Below are 24,403 nucleotides of genomic sequence, written 5' to 3'. Positions count from 1 at the left end.
TTTATAACAACAAGAATTGAACTTAAAAGCCTTTGTCAAAGATTGTGTCCTTTGACAACTGTGCTCAAATGACAGTTTTAAAGTAAAGCGTCGGGTTTGTTCAGTGCGCGCACAGTTAAACATTGCTTGAGGCCACTGAATCTTGACAGCTGGCGGTTTCGGCGCATGCGCAGATCAGTCGCGGAGAGGAAGCGACTGAACAGTAGCAACGGACGAGCTGCGGCTGATATCCCCTGACACAATTATGTCTGTCTCGCCACCGCCGGATTCTCGCAGGTGTCCGTTTACCGGAGCCTGAATGGCGTTGGTAACCGTGCAGCGGTCGCCTACTCCAAGCGCAACATCCAGCCCTTGCGTTTCGGTAAGTGAGTCGCATCTTATTTTTCTCACCTTCCATCGTCTCGGTAGTTTTGGGCTCATTTCCGCCGTTTCCAACAGTCCGTTTGTCCTCAGACTCTATTGAAACACGCATGCGTGAGATATAAGGTTGTTGTTCACATGGCTCGTCAAAGATCTGGCGACTGTATGACATGTATCGATAGACCTGCCGTCGACATGTTTAACTAATTATACCGGTTGTCTGCGACGCGTTACTTCAGACGGGAAGCGTTTGCTAATAAATGGCATCGAGCTTCCTTTTTGCGTTGTCAAATTCGTCAATATTCGCAAGCGCATTTTTCACAAGGGTGTGATTTGTCTGAAAAGGAAAGGCTAAGCAGGAAGTCAACAGAGGTGTCCCCTTCAAAAACAGAGCAAAATAGTAAAAATGATGTAGATTGTCGGTGTATAAATCACACAAACAAGACTGGATAGTAGGAGATCCCCACGCGTTTATATTTATGGGACTATTTTGCTACGGTTTAAAAACAATCAAATATGTGTTTCAGTCATTTAGTATGGTTGTGATGATAAAATCTGGGTCAGTATCACATGGCAGGATCTGTTTCAGGTGGAGGTGAGCTGGAAACCAGAATACACTTTAGTGAATGTCTTTACTAACACGGTTACTGTAAGAGACTTTCTCATTTACAACCATCGCTAGTTGGATAAAATATATTTTAAATAACTAGTGAACAAGTTATGGACTTGTATGCAAGTCTGATCGAGGAGCACCAGGTTAATAGCATATGAACACAATTCTTGGTTCGCTACATGATGCTTGGATTGTACACACTTACCCAGAAGTGGTTACGACCAACAATCCATTATCTATACTGATTATCCTTTATGTGGGTGAGAGAATTGTTTTTGAGAAAACATTTGTTTAATAAATATTGTGGACACGTGCATTGCCGTCTTTTGATGAAAACCAAATGATTCAAACAGAGATTTCATGGAGTTATGTGTTTCCATAATGCAAAACGCTCTGCTTTTATTTGTGTCTATGCAAAACGCACCTATCTGGGATAATCCTGTCATAAAATGCCTCTCAATCCTAAAGGGATAGTTCACCCAAAAATGAAAATTCACCCTCAGATTGATCCAAACCTGTATACATTTCTTTGTTCGGTTAAACACAAAGGGAGATATTTTGGGGGAAAATGTCAGTAACCAACTCATCCTCCATTGACTCCCATAGTATTTATTTTCCCTACCATGGCAGTCAGTGGGGGATGAGATCTGTTCGGTAACTGACATTCTTGAAAATATCTTTCTTGTAAGTTCAGCAGAACAAAGAAATTTATACAGTTTTGAAACAATCTGAGGTTTGAGTAAACTATGACAGAACTCATTTTCGGGAGAACTGTCCCTTTAAAAGCTTTTAAAACTAAGTCTAATAGTGATCTGTTTCCTAAAAATAATCATTTTAACTCTGGATATAAAAAATGTGACTGTTGTAAATTTTCACCATGTCTACAATGTCAGTTCTGTTTATAAATCAAGTTTTCAGAATATGCTTTATCTGAATTGTTTCACATTATGGGTGCATTCTGTTCGTCTGATAAAGAATAAGTGCTTTGTGGTTAGGCTGAAAAAGAGTAAAATATGTGTCAAACATCTCAAATGTCTAATATGCCGTACAGTATGAATGGAACACATTTTCTGATCATTTGTAGGATCTCCCTGAATTAATGTTTAGGTCAATAGTTGTTGAACAGAATAGAAAGCAACCCAAACAAAATGCAAGAACCACTTAATGTAGATGCTGAGGGATTTTTCTTTTAATAACGTCCCGTGAGAAAAACGTGACTAGGTTGACTCATGAGCCATCTTTCATTTCTTTACATGCAAAAGTATTTGCATGTTTAAACACAAGAATTCCAGTTGATAACACTGCCAGGTGTAGCATAACATTATTAAGAGGTGTTTATATTTAAAGAGTTTATGCTTATTATTTTATTTGCGCTTATTTTACATTATTAAGAGGTGTTTATATTTAAAGAGTTTATGCTTATTATTTTATTTGCATTTATTTTGTCCCACAGATCAATAAAATAATAAATCTTTTATGAATCCCTTTTTTAAGGAGTCTGGCAGTGGGGAAGATGACCGCAGATCTCAGCCGAGAAGGTAAGACAGTTTCATTCTGAAACCTTTGCTTAGAAACATCAAGGGACCTGTCTTTATGAACCCATGATGTTGTTAGTCCTTGTGTATTATTGGGCTATACATTTCAAATACATTTTTATAAGCATGCTGCCTTAATAATGCATGCTTATATGCTTTTATATTAATGCAGTAATCTAAATAGCAGATCAAATGATAGATAGATAAATGGATAGATAAAAGCCAGTGTTGTAAGATGTGGAATCTCAGATTTTTACCACTCGATGCACTGTAGATGTATAAAATCAATACATTGCTAACATGTGACCACATTAGTCCTTGGCTCATATCATATAGACCTTGCCTTCCTGTTGCAAAGCTTTGACATTTCAAATGTATTTATTTAAAATGAGAATTAGTAGCAATATATTTCCATTACTTGAGTGGGAACGTGGGAAATTCTTGTTTGTCATGGCCATCGAATATGCTATTAAATATCAGATCTCTTGAATAACCCAGCCTAAGCTGTGGTTTGGCTTCGAGGTACAGCTCTGATTTCTATGGGCGCATTTCAATGAAAGATGTGGCATCATAAAAGCGTCGCTCTGATATGTAGTGATATATGAAATCGAGTCAGAGGTCATTTTGTAACAGCACAATTTCGTCCTTTCTGTGTTGGCTTATTGACACACACAGAACAAGCAAGTCCAACCAGTTTCCACCATGCTCAAGTTTCCGTAAACGTTTGTTGATTTTGAGATTCTGTTCCCTGCAGTATTTCACATTTTTTCAACAATCACCAGCGGATATCTGTATAAATAAATAATGCAGCTTTGCTATGTTAAAGGGATAGTTCACCCAAAAATGAAAATTCTGTCATAAATTACTCGATCTCAAATCTTTATAAATGTCTTTGTTTGGTTGAAACAGAGAAAGACGTTTGGATGAATGTTTGTAACCAAACAATTCTTGGACCTAGGGGTGGGCGATCTGACGATCATAAAGCGGCTTGTTTGTGTGAACTGTGTTTGTCCCTGTGCTTGTTTGTGTGTGACATTAATTGACGGCGCACCGCTTATTTATTTAGTATTAGTCTATTTTGCAATTAACTTGTTTCTCAGCTGTAATGAGCTCATATATATAGAGCCCTATGATTTTCATGATGCGGACGCGGAATACTGCTTTATTATATATCTGTCTTCAACAGTTCTGCGTGTATGAGTGAATGTGTTGTAGAGTTTAACGTGCTACATGGATTTATATGTGTCTCACTGTATCAGGACATAAACACATGAACATCATGTCCGGAGTTGCCCTGAGAGTTTATTTCATGTGCATTTAACTGTTTTCACTGTTTGAGAAAAACTATCGTCATTGAACTACACACACAGAAAACTCGAATGTCTATTGTGGGAGCGTCTTCAAGACAACCTGTCAGAATAGAACACCCTAGGTTAACCCTAACGCTCGAATGAAGAAATACTGTTGTGTTCTATAGTATTTGATATAGCAAATTGTGGTATTCTTGTTGTAAATTGAACACATGTAGTATACTTTAATATTTACTATAGGAATGTTACTGCAGTTTACTAAAGGCCTAGTAAATAATATAGTATAGACTACTACAGTATTTGTATGTGGACAAATATATTACTATTGTATATTTTATTGAACAATAAAAAATGGGAAACAAAACATATGCCCGTATTGATCCAATTTGTAGTTAACCAGTCTTTTTATGTGATGACCTGCATTTTTGTGTTTTTTAAAGATGATAACGGACATACTTGTCCTACCTATACAACAGTTTGGCCTGTGCTACAAAACTTTAAGGCTCTGTAGCACCAGTGCTATGTGCAAAAAAGTTAATGTACAGCCCTATATTTCAATTCAGATCGTGGATCGAGATTTGTTGTTTTGAAGATGATATTTTTATATGCTTTTTTTAGGGGAGATAGCCCAGCCCTACTTAGACCCCATAGACTACCATAGTAGGAAAAATTACAATGGTAGTCAAAAGTGGCCCAGAACTGTTTGCTGTCCTACATTCTTCTAAATATATATTTTAAGGGATAATTCAGCCAAGAAACAAACTTATTATCTTTTTACTCATCCTCAAGGCTTTACAGCTGAATATTACTTTCTTCTTGAAGAATAATGCAGTCTGAGTTATAATACCATGTATCCTTATACTTACAAGCGGTAGAAGTCAATGAGGGGGTAATTTTTTTAAGCTTCAAAAAGTTCATCCATCGATCAAAGAACGGTTCGACACGACTCTGTGGTCTTAACAAAGGTCTTCTGAAGTGAATCAATGCGTTTGTTCTGAAGTGAATCGATGGATAGCGCTATTGATGATAATATCTAGCTTCCATTATCCCTCTGCTGCGCGGAGGCTTGGTTTTCCGACAAATGACGCAGGTGTGTAGTAGATCTCGGTGACAAACGCAGCATTTATCATTTTGTTCCAATGGATACCGTCTCTTCTGTGCGGGAGCTTTTGTTACCTTCATTTGCCGGAAAAACAAGCCTCTGGTTCACGTGCAGCAGAGGGATAACGGAAGTTAGACGTTGTCGTTAATAGTACTGACAATATGGATATTAAAGTCACCATGAAATGGAAGTTGCGATTGACTTTTTCCGAATCGTGATGTATATCTGAGTGAAACAGCTTTTGAAATTAGAAAAAAAATGTAGGGATGGCTTTATTTAGCTTTTCCTTTTTTGATTGGTTTGTTGTAAGTTGGACCTGGAGGGGAGGGCTAAAAATGCCAGGCCATTGAGTAGTCAGTATAGTCATACCTCTTTTTTTTGCTGATGTCTGGTGATAAAGAGTTGTTTTTGAGAGGGGGACAGGAGCCTAATGTTTTTGATTAAAGATTACAAGTGCAAATTAATTAAAAAAAAAAGATGGTGTGCACAGATAAATCATTTATAATAATCACTTCAACACTGTGTAAAACACCTAGACTTTTCCTGTCTGATTTCATGGTGACCTCTGTTAAGACCACGGAGCCGTGTCAATCAGTTCTTTGATTGATTGATGCACTTTTTGGAGCCCCATTCACTTCATTCTACTGCTTGGAAGTAAAAGGATTAGTGGTATTATAACTCCGACTGCATTATTCTTCAAGAAGAAAGTCATATTCAGTTAGGATGAGTAAAACATGGGGCCATTTTGTTTCTTGGCTGAAATATCGCTTTAACATACAGTGTTTCCAACCGAATTTTGAGAGACTGTGTTGCTGTTAACATCACACGCTAGTTAGCATACTTGTGAGGTCATGACCTGTTTGGTCTAGTTTTGGCACTTGAAATCTGTTTCGCTTCTACTCTCTATTTTGATGCAACTGAATGCTATTCTCGCATATTATCTGTTGTCAGACAAAACGAGTATAAAATAGTGACTAAACACGACCCAATAACACCCCATGTTCAACCAGCTGTCACTGTAACTGCTGCTAAAATCCAGATTTATAAACAACAAAATCACCATACATATACTTTAAAGAGCTGCTATAGTATGCTGTGATTTTGGCTAAAATAGGCTACTTATGCTCCTCTCATCAATGTGCTGCTGTGTTATGCACTTTTTTCATTTTAAACGCTAGAGATAGTTTTATTGTTGATCGCATAACATTATAGCGCAGGGGATTTGGAGCAACTTCTGAAATGTGAGAAAATACACTGTTGCTGCTACACAGAGTTACAACAACAACTTATAGAAAGTACTTTTTGAGCCACTGTTGTAGCTGCTCCGATTCTGAAAGAGTGGCGGGAAAAGGTATCTGCTGGGATGCCTGATTGGATTAAGACTAATTTAAGATGTTTTTTTAACCAAAAACGAGCGATGGGCAGGATTGTTCGGTGGGATGGTTATCGGTGCAGCGGAGAAAAAGGTGAAGGCGGAACGAGAGCTGGAAAGAGTGTGTGGGAGCCATGTACAGAGGCAGCCTCACGCTTTGGGCGGCTCTGGAGCCTGTGACAATAGGAAAATTAGTGGGGAATGGATAATAAGGAAGTGTCTGGGCCTGCGCCTGAAGCCGGTAGCGGAGGCAGCCTCCACGCTATCATTTGGCATTGGGGCTGCAGGCCAGAGACCAGGGGGTCTTGTCGCCGGCTTTCGAATGCGAAGTGGTTGGAGGTTCTCCTAGCTGGCTGGAGGTGTACAGGCTGTACAGCTCAGCTTTGGTCATCTTCCATGAGATGGGGACGTCAGCTTTTTCTAAAGCTAGCCTAAGGACCATCCATTTTGATCTCTGGAATCAAGCGGTGAGCTGAGGCGTAGGAGGAAGCCGAGGATTCTGTGTGATTCTCATGGATTTGTCTGCATCTGCGCTGTATGAGGGCATGAACACATGAACTTAATCTCCAGAGTTGCCCTGAGAGTTTATTTTGGACTCTCACTAAAAAATAAGGGCCTTCCGACGACCCTATTAAAGTAGTTTTATGTTTAGTAAAACATTAAAAACAGAACTTTGAAAAATTCTAACTGATTTAGGCAAACTACATGCCGTCGTGCATAAGATGAATTTCGTTGTTTACCATAACTCTATTTTTATTTATATATTTGTATTATATTGCATTTTGAATGTAATATGGCAATTGAATGTACTAAATGGGTTTAGTTTTCACAGATATTAATGTATGCATTTTCAGCAATAAAAATAAATCCTCAATTACTAAAATAATAAATAGCTACAGCCCTAAATCAATGTATGGGAAACAGAACAACACAATAATATGGTGTTAGGAAAAGTATTATAAAATTGGTTCGTTTAATGAATGGGAAACACTAACATAAGTATTGAACTAATACTTTACTACAGTTTTTCAATCAACTTTCAATTCACTAATAATATCAATTGCTCAAACTTAATATAGCAGCAGAATAAAATCTGGTTATTGCCTCAAACTGGCGTTTCAAAATAACTCGAGCTACTGGGTTAAACTGAATCTTCTTTATGCCGAATTGTCAGTTTTGTTGGTTCACTGACATCATAATTTCCATCAATCCATTTATGAAGTTATTTAAACATTATGTTCAGATGTATAAAGAAAAGAGCCACAAGCAGTGCATGTGTTTCCACAGGAGTGGTTTTGTTATCCATTGCAGTAAGACACAAAAGGGTGAGCAGAGCGGCATTTAGAGCAAGTCAAAACAGGGATTGGGACGGCTGTTAGTGAGAGCATTGACTGGGAGGAGGGATGAGAACGCAGTAGATTAAACATTGCAGAGATTATAAAACAAGTACATTCATGACTGATTTGCAGACGTGTACGTCAGCATATACTGATTGTGTTTCAAGACTATTTAATTTTTTGTTGTAGATTTGATTTATTTACTACATACTTGTGTCAAAGAGGCAAACATTTGATTGATGTGTGGAGTAAAATAACGCTTGTTTGGCGGTGACATCACAAGTGTTTTCCAAAAGAGGATTTCCTACGGATTTACTTAATGAATGAATCTGGCATTGAAGGATTGAGTATTTGACTGTAATTTCGCTCCACTTGTAGTCCTGAGTAGATCAAGGCTTGCTTTAGGTTAAGTTTGAGCAATTGATATTATAGGTCCTTTTCTAGGGAATCTATGCCTGCGAGCAGCATGTGGCTGTGGTCACATGACCATATTTGCAGACAGTCACGGTACAATAAACTTCATTAGTAATAAGAAAAATTCTAATATATGTGATTTCCTGCTCTTGATGGTCTGCGGGTGTTATATTCATTTTTTTACACAAATAACATTCATAAAAAATTCCATGTACACAACTATAGAAGTGAAGGAAGATCACATTTAGGGGGTTGCTCGGACAATGTCACAATATGAATAAGGATGTTGAACTATGAGATAATATGGTAGCCGTCTCTGTTTTCTGTTTGCCTAATCCATTTGAACCACAACCATTCTCTACTTTAATCTGTAGCCAGAATGATGTAATGAAAGCAGTTCATACAGCCCTTGTAAATTGTCAGAAAGGACCTTGGCTGACATAGTCCTATTGATTACACTGTACAGATGTAAAGAGATGAATCCTGCCAGTCGATATCTGTTTACTCTTTGCTTTGTGTCCGCATGTATACAGAAAAAATAACATGCATTAAAAACGGGTAGAAAAATATTATTTAGCCAGAATGTGTTGTTTTGTATTGAATGCCCTATTGAACAGAACAAAACGTTATGTTAACAGTTCTTACACTTCACTGCATCGGCAGTATTAGTAATCAAAGTTATCACCATCTGCTGTTTGGTTTGAGTGATAAGAGCACTATTTGTGTTTTGATGGATTTGCAATGTTTCCTCAGCAACCTGATTTAAATACACTGCTATTGCCATAGCATGTTGTCATGTGGCAAGCAACCTTAATGTTTACAAGGGCCTTGTGTTTCACCTCTGGTTTAGGATTTCAGTTGCTTAATCACAACAGGAGAAGCCTGACAGGATGGGGCAAGTGTGACCCATGGGAAAAGCCCTATCCTGTCCACTAGTAAGGACTGTCCTGATAAGGTCCGAGATATTTGCAAGCCAAAGGAAAAGTGGTAATCTTCCTGTCTCGTTTGGCTCTTACCTGAAGACAGGAAGGTCTTGATTGAACACTGCCATTGCACACTTGGACACGTCTAATCGTTTAGCTGTTTACTTGTTTACTAGCATTTATTGCAATTTCCTCTCTTTGCACGCATTTATTGTTGCTTCCTCCCATTGTACGGCTGTTTTGTAGTGGATGGCTTTTTGAGTGAGAGGCTATTAATACTGAATGTTTTGATCACACAGAGATCAAACATTCTTTGATACACAGGATAATTACAATAAAGGGCATCATTACATTAAAGGCCTTTATACAATAATTATATTTAGAACATGTGTTTATTGAGACTTATTTAATAGATTGTGTAGACGCTTGACTACAAATCAGTTCTGATGACATAAGCACTCTCATTATTCTGTGTTTATCACAGGGACATAAGCACTAATAAATTGACAATTCCATACCATTGTCAACCTTCATACGAAACATCTGTTTTTACCATACTGATTGGTCAGATGTCAATAGTTGGTGGTTAAATACCCATGTGACGTCAAAAAGTTTAAAAGCTTTTTTAGTGTTTTTAAAGCATAGTTTTCCATTGTCTGGATAGTGAATTGTCACATCCATAACGGTCCGTATTCCTCTTAAATGGGCACATTAAACTATTTTATGTTCTCCATTTGTTGTGTATTATCACTTATGATTTGTACATTTGAATTCACAGAAAACCCAAAAAGTATGTCGTCTCTCAAAAACATGTGTCCTTCTTTGTCACATCCGCACAGTCGTATACAGTTCTGATCATGAGGTTTAGTCAAATACAACTATATATATATATTGGTGATAAATGCATTCTCTGAGTATTTATAGTTCCAGTTTTGTCCTAAAATGTCACATCCACAACGCTGGATTTGCTCAATGGTGACTGCTTTTTAAGTCTCCAACATTGCCACATCCCTTTCACGCACCCTATATAACGTCTTCAAACGTCATTCTCAAAATAGGTTTGTATCAAAATATGTTAGAACACATACATTATATAATACAATAATACTCTGCGCTGTATCTTTAAATCCAGCGTATACTATTTGTTTACACACTCAGTTGATAAGGAGACTCCTGTCCACGAGAGCACGTGTGACCTGACACCGCCCACCGTCTCTGCCTCTCTATTTACTTGTGAAACAGATGACGAAACCGTATTTCTGAAGTATCACGGCGAAATGTTCTTATAAAACAACACGTCTCTATATTCAGTTATATTAAACTTCAGTCGGATGATGAAACGAGCTTGATAACATCACTGTCCGGCGTCAAGATGACTTTGGGTGGCGTGTCGATCGCTGTCAGCCCTTCCGCGGGCAGACTGTGCGCACATGATGGGATACAGGCATTACTGGAGAGCAGCATCATCTCTCACGACAGCATCGACCGGTTGTAAGTTTTTAAAAGATCGACACACTTTTCATTTGATGTTTAACGCTAGTTGTGTATTTCATTCACGCATGCGTGCAGAATCATCGTAGACGTACCCATGATGTCACATTTACGCGTTTTGAACGCGCGTTTACTTCGATCGATTGACGGTGCGTTCAATCGATCTTTACGTTTTGCATCATCACGTGTGTTCCTTTGGATGCTGAGAAAAACGTGACGTCATTTAATCATTTACCAAATAGTGATTGTGTTGTATCCTTCTTTCTAAGCTCCAAAGGTCAATTATGTTATCATTGCTTTTTTTACCACGGTGACTGTACAGTGTTCCTTTCGGCAAAGAAGTGTGTTATTGAGGAAGTAAGCCGTATTTATTCAAAGGCATTGAAACTCAAACAGCCGTTTGAATGTGTGTGTGTCATGGAGGCTGTTGGGAGTCAAAACTAATTGTAGTCTCACACTTTACATCACTCTTGCCATCTTCCTGTCCTTAGTAAACAGGATGTCCTTGCCACACGTTTTTGTCATTATGCAAAAACCAACTAATTTAGAAAAGTACAGTGCATTGTCCATGCATGAGAATTTATTAAAACGTCACGCAGTGTTTGTTTCTGTTTAGACAATTGCAAGTGAAGCAAAGAAGTAAGAAAGTTCATTTAAGGAAGGTTTACTGTAAACAGTCTTAGTTTATGTAAACACATCAGAATTGATTCTGATATATGCAATAGACAAACAGCCATGGTGCTGGTTTCTATAATGACTTAAATGTGCTGTCAGCGGTCACATTGATGAAATGTTGGGTTAGGCATTACGCATCTGTCATCTCAACAGTCTTTCTCCTCCCTTTTCCTGCTGTTACACACAAACCCACGAACTTAAATGAAAACTTCTGTGTTGCATTGTACAGTGCAGAGGACAGAGATACCAGTAGATTTAAGTGCGGTTGGACAGTTCTTGACCCATGTTCAAGTGTTTACCATTGGTTTATTAGTGCGATGCGCTGAACATCTTGGGCTGCAGCTCAAGAGTTTGTTTCTGCGGTGGGCATTCTGGGAAGAGTTTATACAATATAAAAATTGTATTCCCAGAACAACAAGGCTTGAAGGAATTAAATGGAATATAAAGATGCATTGTAGAGTGCAGAGGGGTCAGGTTTTTTCGAGAGCACTCAAATTGTATAAAACTTCACGGATATGAACTCGAAACGAAAATGTCTAGCTTTTTAACATGTCTCAGATATTTTGAAAGTAACACTAGCACATGAACATGTGGTGATGTCTGGCTTGTACAGTGTGGCGGAGCACAGGAAAACCACACGTTTACAAGCTGCAGACCTTACATTGCATGTTTATATTAGTTGAAAATAAGACAGCACTACCATCTTGCATAAAAGTGCAGAAATAATGATGCATGTATTTTTTGTAATAAAAAGCACGACATATACTAAAGGTGGATTTATTAGTTGGTAGGACATAAATTAAGGTGTTGTGCCAACTCTTGTAAGAATCATCGCTTTATAATAGTTCAAGAAAAAAGGTTCAAGGTTTACAACAGATCTTCAAAGAGATGAAAGAGTCGGTCACATGCACACACTCCCACAATGCTCCATTCTGACGCTTTCAAATCTCCCGACAATAAGACCCTCATAAAAACACATATGGTTACGTGCATTACCCGGAACACCATGCTCGCACACATGCACACAATTAATGCATCCGTGCCCATTAACACTCGCCAGTTTTACATAGTTTGAATATCATTGATTTGAAGGAGATGTGTTGCATGGGATTACTGAAAGACCACAGATTCTCCAGCTGTTCGCAGAGATGGGGAACAGAGTGTTCTTGTTTGCGTCCTGCACAGAGAGTTCGTGTGTGAGCTAATGCCCTCAAAAACGAGTCCTCCCATATTCCCTGGCTGAGTACAGTGCGTCATGTTCCGCTCGGGGTGCAGGACACATCAGAATGGGATATAAAGATATAGCACAGCCTTTCCTCATACATATCTTTTAGTTAAGGAACATCTGTTTTCTCAGTGCAAATTTCACCCATGCAATATAGGGTTAGTTCAACAAAACATGTGAAAATCTGTTGTTATTTACTTATCCTCGTGTTGGTCCAAACCCCTTTCTTACATTAAATATGAGGTTACATTTTGAAGAATGTTGATACTGTCCTTTTCCGATATAATGTAGGACTGAGACTGGCATCATATTTATGTGAACTTCTATATCTGTCTTGTGCACCTCAGCATCAGCGAGAGCTTCCTGACAGTAAAAGGCGCAGCTCTTTTCCTTCCACGCGGAAATGGCTCCTTTTCTTCCTGCTCCCCCAGAATCTCAGCACAGCGCAGCAAACATGCAGGTATGGGCATATGCAAAACACCTCACGCAGACTAGACAAAGGATATGAACGTGTGTGAGATTTATTTGTGATTTCTGATTGAATTGTACAGGTGACATTCAACAGCACCTGCAGACCATGTTCACTTTACTGCAGCCAGAGGATAACATCCGCCTGGTGAGAACCAACATACATACATTTAGTGTAACTGTGCTACAAGGTCTAATTAGATGCCCATAAAGGAAACACATTTTGGCATTATAGGCATGCTGTTACAAAAAGTCCCATAATTCATTGTAAATATGTTGGAACGCACTTACATGCTGTAGATTTAATCTTTTGTTTCAATTGTACGCTAAAAATATGATATATATATATTCATATTTAACTCTGTACCTCTCTACAGGCTGTCCGTCTGGAGAGCGTTTTGCCCCAGTATACCCGCTACATGGTGGTTGTCTCCACCAATGGCAGACAGGACACAGATGAGAGCGTGGTGCTTGGCATGGACTTCAGTTCTTCTGACAGGTGTGTGTTGAGAAGTTCCCCCAAAAATGAACATTGTCATCATTTACTTACCTCAAGTTGTTCAAAGTCAGTATAAATGTCTTTGTTCTGATGAACACGGAGAATATATTTGGAAGATGCTTGTAAGCAAATAGTTCTTGGCCACCGTTGACTACCATAGTAGGAAAATCTGCTTTATACATTTCTTTGTGCACAAAAGAAAATATTTTGAAAAATTTAGCAAAGGAAACCGTTCTGGGGCACTTTTGACTACAATTTCCTACTATTGTAGTCAACGAGGGCCAATATCTGTTTTGTTACAAGCATTTGTCCAAATATCTTTTCTCTGAAATTTATACTGATTTGGAACAACTCGAGGTGAGTAAATGATGACAGAATGTTCATTTTTGGGGGTGATATGTTAGTCCTACTAGTCTTGCAACAGAATCAAAGTGCTGCTTGACAGGCATGCTTATGGATGCTTAAAGAATGTTCAAATGCAGTTCTTAGACAAAAAGCCTATATTGTGTGATCAAAAGTTTGGTATTGTAAAAAATACTTAAGCTCTTAGAAAATAAACAGAAAAATTCATGACATTTGTGTGTTACAGTTCCTGTTCCATAGGAATGGTGCTTCCACTTTGGAGTGACACACGGATCCATCTGGATGGAGATGGGTAAGTGTGGCTAATCTGTGGGGGTTTTATTCTTTGATGGGATAGCTTTTAGATCAGAAATAAAAACAATTGGTTCTAGTGTGATGTACATATCCGTATAAAAACCTTATAAATGCATCAATGTTCATGGATCTGATTCTTTTTTTAGTTCAAATACTGTTTCTTGCGTTCACTCATCTCTTCTTTACAGGGGTTTCAGCGTGTCCACAGATAACAAGATACACGTATTCAAGCCAGTCTCTGTACAAGCCATGTGGTAAGGGCTTTTCCAAATCCAGCAATTTATAATTTCACGGTTTTATTCAATACTCTGTATGTAGTTAAAAATAAATACCGTATGGAATAATAATTTTATGTACATACATACATGAAGACGTTCAGATAACAGCGTAAAATCATGTTAATTAACTTTATCACCATCTGTGTTTCACACAAAAAGTTGCAGGTTGCTTTGGGTACTTTTCTTTATACGAGTTGAAATCAAATGAAGTGAAATTAAATTACCGGACAGCTCAACCTAAGTCATTAAACTTACCATTGCAGCGTATTGTAGAGACACTGAACCCTGGATGTACTTGCTAAATAGTGTATTTTTGTTCTTTTTTAACCAAAACATTTATGGATCCAGCCATGGTCATGATATGATGAAAGGTTTCAAGAGCCCCTCTTTCGTTCTCTCAGGTCTGCCCTTCAGTCTCTTCATAAGGCCTGTGAGGTGGCCCGCGGTCAGAACTACTTTCCAGGCAGTCTCTTCATGACGTGGGTGAGTTATTACCAGAGCCGTGTGTCCTCTGATCAAGTCTGCATCAATGAGTGGAACGCCATGCAGGACGTGCAATCCCATCGCGCAGACTCCCCCGTGCTCTTCTCTGATGTGTGAGTATCTGCTGGTGCGTCTTTAAACATTTTTATGCATTGTGAGACCTTCAAACAAACATTCTGCATTTTTACATACATTTTTAACATTTAAAGATAGATAAATTCCGTTGACTTTTTTGAAAGTAATGACATATGACTAGGTGAGTTCAGTAATGGATTCTTCAGACAATTTCCAGTGACCGGTAAAGAGAATCAACTCATAAGAGTGATTCATGAACTGGTTTTCCAGTACGCATCATTTTGTACTGCACCGCATTCGGCTCGGAATAAAGTCTCACAGATCAGTTTTCTATGAATAGGTGCAGGAAACACTCAGACGCATCATTTGTGATTTCTTTTTTACAAAAATGCCAATGATTTCCGCTGTGTCCACAGGCCAACCGAGCGGGAGAGAACAGAGAGACTCATCAAGACTAGCTTGAGAGTCATCATGATGCAGAAGGATCTGGAAAACGTCACGTCAAAAGAGGTGCGAAGACAAACTCATGTCCTACACATCACTTGCTGATTGATTCAGTACAAAACACTCACAGCTCCTCTTCTTTTTAGATCCGCACAGAGCTGGAGATGCAGATGGTGTGTAACCTGCGGGAGTTTAAAGAGTACATTGATAATGAGATGATCGTCATCTTGGGTCAGATGGACAAGCCTACAGAAATATTTGAGCATGTTTACCTGGTAAGACGTTTTTTTTTGTTATAAGTGCTGTTTGCTAAGGCATCACTTTTGTTATTGCTCCTGCTTAGGGTTTCATTTTTACCTGACGGACAATAAAAGTGATGTAGAATGTGCTAACAACCACTTAAGCTAAGCAACCATATAGCAACGTTCAGACAACCACCCACAATACTTAAGTGCAGCTGGCACTAATTACATCTCTTGTTGTCACATTTTCACATTGCTTTAGTAAAACTGAGTTTGAGTAAAACTGTACTGTCTGTAATTGTTGTGCCGTCTCTTTAAATACAGGGTTCTGAATGGAATGCATCTAATCTGGAAGAACTGCAGAGCAGCGGGTGAGTTCTTTGAAAGCACACATTGCTGTAATGGTTGCTAGACTTTTTTAGCATAAGCCTGTGTTATCATTCATCTTTAAGATAACCGTGTCTTTATCCGTGTGCCATCAGGGTGCAATACATCCTTAATGTGACGCGAGAGATCGATAACTTCTTTCCTGGCCTGTTCGAGTACCACAACATCCGCGTCTATGATGAAGAAGCCACAGATCTGCTGGCTTACTGGAACGACACTTACAAGTTTATTTCTAGAGCCAAGTGAGTAGTTTAATAGATTTCATGTCAGTTTTTTAAAAGAGAAGTCTCTTGCGCTGGCTCTCTGGCAAACATATTGACAATACTATCACTGCCATTCACCTTTTACCTCACAACTCATCGGATACCAACAGGAAAGCAGGTGCTAAGTGTCTGGTGCATTGCAAGATGGGCGTCAGTCGGTCAGCCTCCACCGTGATCGCTTACGCCATGAAGGAGTATGGCTGGAATCTTCAGCAGGCCTTTGAGTATGTTAAAGAACGCCGGGCCGTAACCAAACCCAACCCATCATTCATGAGGCAGCTGGAGGAGTACCAGGGCATCCTGATGGCCAGGTAAATATATTCATTAGTAGTGTTTTAGTTATTCAGAAATTTTAAGGAAATAAAAGTTTAGGTAAAAATGTTAAAAAATATGTTTCGAATAGTCCATGCGTACTGTAAATGTAAATCAGACTGCCGGCACAGCACAAACAAAAATAAAAATGTGCTTTTAAGGAAATTTGAGGAAAGTTGGTGCAGTCATACGTCTACATGTAAATGTCTGTGTGTACAGGTATTCAAACGTACAGGTATGTCATTCATGCAATAGGCCTCCGACACGTTCATCCGCTGACACACTACTTTAATTATCATGCTGTGAATGTATTCATTCAATAGTTACATGTGCCGCTCAACCAGATTCCAGAAGAGTGACTTCTGAGGTTGTTGTTTTGTACGCGTGTACTGTCTATGACATAATGCACCTTGCACTTCCTGTCGAATCACTCAATGGCCATGTTTAGAATAGTTTTGGTCTGACAGAACAACCCAAGTGGTGACATGTATTTTTAAAGGGACCGTATCCTGTTTGTTGCATTTTGTTTTTTTCTTGAAATAATAATACTCAGGGTTTCTTGCACCAAAACCAATTTATCATCTGCTTATAAATAAACAGGAGGTTTTGCAACTGTACCTTTAAGAGTAGAGTAAATTATCTCATGGTTGACATCCGTCCACCTGCATGCTTCATAATGTCGTTTTACAGGGCGGGCTGTGTTGCATAATACTGAATAGACATTGATATGTAAACATGACCATATATTAATGTGTTGGGTGTGGTCGCATAGCCGTGGCAATGTTTGAGTGAACTATTCTGGTACTGGGTTAGTTGTACTGGGTGGACACATCATGCATGTCTGCATTAGTTTCAAAGTTGATTTGATTAATTCTTTATTGGTTATTGGTTATTTCTGTTATTTTTCCTTCAGGTTGCTTTATTTTCTTACTTTTTCTTTTATCCTCACCAGCAAACAGAGACACAATAAGTTGTGGCGTTCCCACTCGGACAGTGATCTATCTGAACACTATGAGCCGCTCTGTAAGGCCCCTGCCGCACAATCTCTCGGACGCTCCAATTCCCGTAACCTGACGGGCTGTCAGGGGTCACCCTCAATACAAGAGCTTCTACACACCCTCACACCCTCCTCGGCCAGCGCTGGATCGAAATGCCGGTCAGAGTCTGACAGCGCAGCATGGCCGAAAAAACACTTTTTCAATGGCCTTGGTAACGAGGATGAGAACCTCCATGGACCCACAGAGGACCTGTCCGCCCCCAGACCCAGGGCTGCCACTGTGGTCCCAGGTGCCCGATCTGATATTACCTCTGTGACAATCGCCGAGACGGTCTCGTTGGGTAGACCCCACCCGCCCGCAGCTATACTTCAACCCCCATCTTCTCCAAGGCTTTTCTCAGATGCGAAGAACAAGCTGAATGATCAGCCCGAGGTGTCTAATCTTGTGCCTTCGGAGAAGCCTGGTCCCAAGGTTCTGAACATTAGGAGCAGGACCCCTGAGCCATGCACGCAGGTACCGGATCCCTCAGGGCTGCAGGATCTCAGTCAGCAAGTGCCTAACACGGAGACAAACTGTGCAGGGCTAAGTCATACTAGTGATGAAGACCACCACCCCAGTGCCACCTTACACAGAACTGAGTTCTCAACCGCCCGTCCCTCAACTTTAAGCACAGACCACATTGACTTCTTCAGTGCCAGAGAGAAATTCCAGGGCCTTTTGCAGGAGGGGCAAACCCGAGGGACTTCAGAGCAGACACCTCGGGACAAAAGTCCAAGCGTGGAGACAAAACGGCTGATTCCTGATAACCCAGTTAAAGAAGAAGAGCAGAAAGAGGTAAAGTGTGTTTTGGAAACTAGACAGTAGTATTTTTACAACAGTTTTTAAAATAGTTTGGTATTATTATATGAATATTTTATATCTATTTGTATGTTTTCCTAAAGTATAGCATCGTAATGATGCTATTATTAGGCTCTTTTAAGGCTGCAATTTGTAACTTTATTTGTTAAAAATAAATGTTAAGATGATTTTATGTCACAATTGTAAATTTACAATATTGACTTATAATTTGAGCTGCCGGGCACAATTTGGGTGTAATTGTCAGTTTGGCTTTGTTTGCCTTTAACTCATGGAAAGATATGTAAAGTAACCTGCAATGTTATGTTCCGAACCGAGATGGCGATATTGAGGCAAAAGTAACAAATTGCAGCTTTAATCCGCTAAAATTATATTATCGGCCATTATTAATTAGTTAATATAATAAATGAATTATTCTTATAATAAATGATACATTTTTATTTTATGGCAGATAGGGAGGAAATTCATTTCTCTGTAAACAACAGCTTTCAGTGCCTTGAAGAAGTGTTCAGCCTCTGATACTGTCCTCACAACTCATCGTCTCCATTTTAATATATATATAAAAACATAATTTCTTGACCAAATTATATTTTCAAACTAAAACATCTAAACATTAAATAAGAAAGTATTTTAACACTGAATCATTACAGTATAAATCTAACCTTGTAAGCTAGTATTTTATAACAGCATTTTTCTGCAAATAACTGAAATAACTATGACGTGTTTCCTGTTGCTGAATTTATAACAAAACGGCAGGGATAAATTAAGAATAAATGTTGATAATCCTAGACTAAATTCTAGACTAAATAACATTAAAAATGCTTACAATAAAAAGCATTATCACATGCTAAAGAATCATTAACGCCACAGTAAAGGAAAGAAATTCCTTGAATCTCTATTTATACAGTAATTGTTGTATATTGATGTCCATGTGTGCAAGATCACAAATCTTTTCCTTTCTATAAGGTCAAACAGTGCGGTTGGATTTTCCATTAAACAAACGGAAACGGAATCAAAAGAAGTGAGAGATATATAATGTGAAGAGAAACAAATCTGGAGAGAGATACAAGGCAGTATCAAAGGTACTGAATATGGAGCTCAGTGTTCTTTCTATAAAAGTTTAAGAAATATGGAACTACAGCCTGTGCACCAACCTAAGCTTAGCCTCCAAACTGGAATGGGACATTAATGGGAAAGTGACAAAGACTTTGTCTGTAAAAAACTTTGCAAAACATCATTTGAAGATACCACACAGATGCGAAAGGAGGTCTGATAAGACCAAAGTGGAGCTTTTGTGTAACTAAGAACCAGGTAACGGCTCATCCATAAAGTGATATACACTGGTGATGGGTAGTTGCATGTAATTGGTGCTTTCTAGCTGTACAGACTAGGCTGAGCAAAACTCTGTCCTTAACTAAATACTGTAGTTTGGTGGCGGTCTTATCAGGTTTATGTACCCTAAAGTCTCATTATCCCCCGGGATACCATGAGGGTGAGTAAATTATGACTTCCTTTCTTCAGCTGAATATAAACAAAAAATGTGTATAAACATGATGTGTTTGAATTCAGTTTCCCAAAATTAATATTATTCTACCTTTATGAAGAGTGCTTTTTTGAGCTTCATGTAGTTCTGTACAAGGATATGAAGTGAAAGAATTGTAGTTCTGTATAAGGATATGACGTGAAAGAATTGTTTATGTTTAACTGAAAAAGGAAGGCATACATCTGGGAAGGGTGAATAATAATGCAAGAATTTAAATTTTTGGGTGAGTTTGAGTTATATATAAAGGCCAAGTGAACATGTTGATCTATCATGCCTCGAAGACAGAAGCGCGTGCTAATACACAGGACGAGCGCATGCAAGCCCTGGAAACCCCCACCGCCACATACTCAAAAAAATCAACACTAAACATCTTTCTAAAAGGTTACAGAGAGACATCATTGAAAAAGAATGTGCACAGATAAGCTATTTATCATATACAGCAATATTCCATCAAGAATTGTCCATTTTATCTAATGGTGACTTTAAACTTGCATGATCTACATATCTTTACAAATCCTTATGAAATTAAAATAAATATGTGCTGACATCTTCAAGAAGTAAAGTTTCCTATAAGTGTAGAAGAATGATCAAACGTGTGAAGGGGATCACATCTGTGATTCAAAAATGAGTTTCACTGCCAACCAATCTGGGGAGGCCTGAGCAAAAGGCGCAAATGGAATATTGCTCCATCACGTTGTGCAAAACCAGTCAAATTGTGTGGAAACGATTTGTATGAGAGGGCTGGGAGCTGAAAGCTTTCTCAAGGCACTGCGTTTAGACATTTTAATGAAATTGTGCACAAATTCTTGACAGTACATCTGTGTTAACATTATATTATCGTCCCGCAGCAAGGAAATAATGTTCCTGAGAGTAAGTGTTAAACTCTATTAAAATAAGGTCCATACCATGTCTCACTACGACCACCGACTCATGTCCCACACTGCCACCTAGTGTTGATAGAAAATGTTGCATGGGATCCTTCATCTGTGTCATGGTGTTGATCAGTTTGCTACATCTGCATTGATGTTCAATGCATAATTTCAGTTAAAGGTGAAATGTGTCGTCATATTATGATGTTAAAACTTTTTCATATTCCAACTCAATGTGATGAGACATTCAACTCTTAGCTAATCATATATTACCTTTCCGTGCAAACAGCTCAGTGACGCTTTTGGTTGATTCTCATGAAATCTTGGTTTCCAAGTTGGGTGGTAAAAATACTTGCATCGTCTAATTTTCGTTTTAGGCATTAAAACATGTCACAAGTTGTGATATGTTTAAAAGCATTCATTTAAAAAAAACTTTACTCACAATTTAACACATTTTTAAACCATTTTTTCAAAACAAGGCCCTAAAAATCTCATTACCGCAACCATGGCATATTTCACTTAAAAAGAGAAGCTATGATACACAAGCAAGTTTTTATTAATTGTACATAACTAGACATTAAGGAGGTAAGTTTTCATAATGTTTTTTAAAAATAATGACTAAATATGGAAACTACCTGTGTCGGTAATGATAATTAATTTTAATTGTGAACACAGTATGATGATAATATTACTAAACTTGTATAACTTAATGTAACTGATATTTTTCTGTTACTTAATTATGGGTTTACTACCAAATTGTTTAAGTGGTTTAATGAGAATTACCCTTTTACGTTTTTCAGATGTAACTATTAATCCAGTTTACATGACACATTTTACCTTTGTCATAAAATATTCGATTTAGATATTCAATACAAATAATGTGTCCTCTGTCTCTCTGTTTCTGCTATAGGAGAGCTGCAGTGTCTCAGCGCATAGCATAGTTTCAGAAATGGAGTCCGTACAGCACAGTGTAACCCCTCCCCCCTCTCCTACCAGCCAACCTGTTTCCTGTAGCAACAGCGAGGAAGAGGAAGTGGAGGCTGAGAAGGCCGAGCATAGGAAAGACCCGCAAAGCGATTGGCCGAAGGGCACTGTGTGGCGAGCTACCAGAGAGCTCGAGCAGAAGATCAAGCAGGAGGTCTCGACGACTCCACCGTCGTCCCCGGCTCCCGCTTGCTCCTCGCAACGCTCCCCTGTCAACACCAGCAGCGGAGAAAGAACAGAGGACACCTCAACCCAAACGCAACTTACACCTGATCCAAGCACTGTGTCAAATCAACATTACCAGCCTCAGCACATTGTAGACGAGATGGACGGTGACGAACGTTCAGGCGGCGAGGAGGGAACTGGAAGAGGAAGTGAGAGAATCCTCAGGGAGGGAGAGCCTGGACACCTCAGCCTTTTGGGGGCAGAAATGAACCTCATGCACTCGGGACAAAGTCACTCCTGTTCATCCAACTCATCTCCTGCCTTGGTTCTTCAGCTAGATGGAATCACAAAGCAAGAAAGCTACACCGACTCAGAGTGTCATTCAGGACGCTGTCCAAAGGACATGAGAGAAACATGGGAGACCCTGAAAGAACTTGGGGCCTTCCTTTGGCAGGTGAGTGGTTGCTCGGGAAAAGGGCCGTGGTCCGGAAGGGAGCAAAGAAGGGGCAGGGCTTTGAGAGACAGGACCAAAGAGGTGGAGGCTCGGATCCGGCAGGCTGGCCTGACCCCACCCTCAAAAATGAAGCGGTCAGCATCCTTGGCCAAGCTTGGGTTGCTAGAGCTCTCTCCCGTGGACCTGTGCGAACTTGACTTGAGTCCCTTTTTACTCCCCGCGTCCACCAATAAGTTCCACCTGCAAAGTGACGATACCTCAAAAAAGAAGCGTTGCACTCCTTCTCTCCCTTCCGCTTCCACATCTCCTATTTCATCCTCTGGATCTCATATGCTTGGACACACGGATGATTGTGAGACCGAGGAAGCTGAACATTGTGACTGTGATGTCGTGCCCACGCCACTGCCACTCTCCCCACCATCCAATCAGTGTTTGTGGCGGGATAATTCGCAGGAAGCAGGTTATGCTCCCTCGACTGCTCCCGCCGTGATTCCTGTGGCCACGCGCCAACAATACGGGAGGACTCACCCCCAGCTGAGGCTGAAAAAACATACCGTTAACCCTTACCACACTATGTGACTTTTATTCTGTATGCCTGTACGTGTGAAGGAATGTGTGTTTTCGTTCCTGCCAGTGTGTGATTGAAAATAACTTGCCACGCATACCTCAGTGGGCCTTATCCAACCTGAAATCTAAAAATGCGGAGCACAACGTGATTGAATGTTTCGGTGGGGCGAGGGCCCATAGAATAGGAATCCGTAAATGCCGACCCATCAAAAAGAATCGCTGCTCTTGAGGAACAATAAAGTGCTATGACTGATCTACTTTTTGCACAATGTCTATCAAGTTGTTCTTTGAATTCTTTGGTAATTGCAACTTCATCCTTTACCTGTCAGTCTATGAAAACGTATCACAAAATCTCTGCTGAATTGGTATTGATTCTGGAGCGTTTGTGTGTATGTGGAGAATGTGTACACCTGCATATTGGGAACCGAAAGAAAGCCGTAGATGAATATGTCTAAATACATTCAAAAATGAATGTGATGTAATCGTGAGTGTAAAATTATTACAGATGTCAGATTTATTATGTGTGTGCATGTTGGTTTAATGAGAATGGGATCTGTACTGTGGTACTTGTAGAATGTAGAGTTTACGGGCCTCAGTGTGCGTATGTATATTTTGTGGATGTGTATGATATGTATACATCGATGTGGGCGTGTGCACATTTTCTGTTCGTTTCCAACTTCTGTGCAGTTTCTTCCTTCAGGAGTTTCTGTTTTGTTGAAGATGACAAAAACAGACGTGGGGGATTTTAATATGCACTTTTTATTATTGTTTTATGTGTTTTTAAAACTGTGGTTTGTATTCTGGAAGCATGCTCACAGAGTATGTGTTTAGAGTTGCTTTTAAGGGTGTTTGTACAGTTTGAAAAACGAAAGAAGACAGAAATAATTCTGTTCGTCGTGAGACTGGAAAATATTTTCTTTTTATTGTGCTTAAACTGTGACAATTAAAGAAAATTTCAAAGCATTTTTAAAATACTTGAGTTTTTTTATCAATTGGCGTGAGCAGTGCTTTTCTGTGTTTATGCTGCGTCCCAGACACCTCGGATTTAGGATATTTCCTCACATCAAACGCAGAATGTCTGGATTTAGTAACGTTATCTTTGGTTACATAATTTGGCGGTTTCCCAGACCAGGTTTAACCCTAGTCCCAGACTAACTTAAAGAGGTGTCCTTATCGAAAACAACTTTCACAGATATATCTTGCAATATATCAGTGCGATTATTTTGTCTCATTTTGTTTTTGTAAAGTATGTTTCTAAAACTTAAATAAACTTAAATATCCAAGGCCTAGTCCTGCTTAAACTAATCCCTGTCTGGGAAACCGCCCCTTAAAGTATTTGTGGTAATCATTTGATTAAAATCTTAATGTGGCTAATGATTTAGTAACATTAAAACAATAAAAGTATTTGAAGTAATGTGCATAAATCAGATGCACAACAAAAACATGATTTATGTAAAATCATTCTTGTAAAAAAATACGAGTTATCTGTTTTTGCAAATTAAC

The 24,403-nt window shown here is 39.1% G+C and overlaps 1 protein-coding gene across 2 annotated transcripts; it reads left to right on the top strand.

The window, feature by feature from the left end:
- Nucleotides 1-105: 105 nt before the first annotated feature.
- Nucleotides 106-23,868, top strand: ssh2b (slingshot protein phosphatase 2b). 2 transcript variants are annotated; one of them, XM_079487441.1, is made up of 15 exons: nt 106-361; nt 2,468-2,511; nt 12,705-12,817; nt 12,909-12,973; nt 13,203-13,324; nt 13,914-13,979; nt 14,170-14,235; nt 14,661-14,855; nt 15,234-15,327; nt 15,408-15,536; nt 15,828-15,874; nt 15,986-16,132; nt 16,264-16,464; nt 17,418-18,297; nt 21,641-23,868. In XM_079487441.1, the coding sequence occupies exons 1-15, from the start codon at nt 299-301 to the stop codon at nt 22,910-22,912; spliced, it is 3,504 nt and encodes a 1,167-aa protein (XP_079343567.1). In that variant the 5' UTR covers nt 106-298; the 3' UTR covers nt 22,913-23,868. The 2 variants fall into 2 exon arrangements, with proteins under 2 accessions (XP_079343567.1, XP_079343566.1); XM_079487440.1 differs by lacking the exons at nt 106-361; nt 2,468-2,511 and adding an exon at nt 10,142-10,457.
- Nucleotides 23,869-24,403: the final 535 nt, after the last annotated feature.

The sequence above is a fragment of the Barbatula barbatula genome (assembly GCF_947034865.1).
Source record: "Barbatula barbatula genome assembly, chromosome: 22".
Classification (NCBI taxonomy): Eukaryota; Metazoa; Chordata; class Actinopteri; order Cypriniformes; family Nemacheilidae; genus Barbatula; species Barbatula barbatula.
Note: the sequence above shows the minus strand (reverse complement) of the source record. Positions and strands in the feature narration are given on the sequence as shown.

What these genes read in the sequence shown, in the direction of transcription:
- ssh2b (XM_079487440.1), top strand. Translation starts at nt 10,339, where the DNA reads ATGACTTTGGGTGGCGTGTCGATCGCTGTCAGCCCTTCCGCGGGCAGA. An exon ending in GTCTCTGTACAAGCCATGTG is followed by an intron (nt 14,236 to 14,660) that starts GTAAGGGCTTTT and finishes TCGTTCTCTCAG; the next exon opens with GTCTGCCCTTCAGTCTCTTC. An exon ending in TATTTGAGCATGTTTACCTG is followed by an intron (nt 15,537 to 15,827) that starts GTAAGACGTTTT and finishes CTTTAAATACAG; the next exon opens with GGTTCTGAATGGAATGCATC.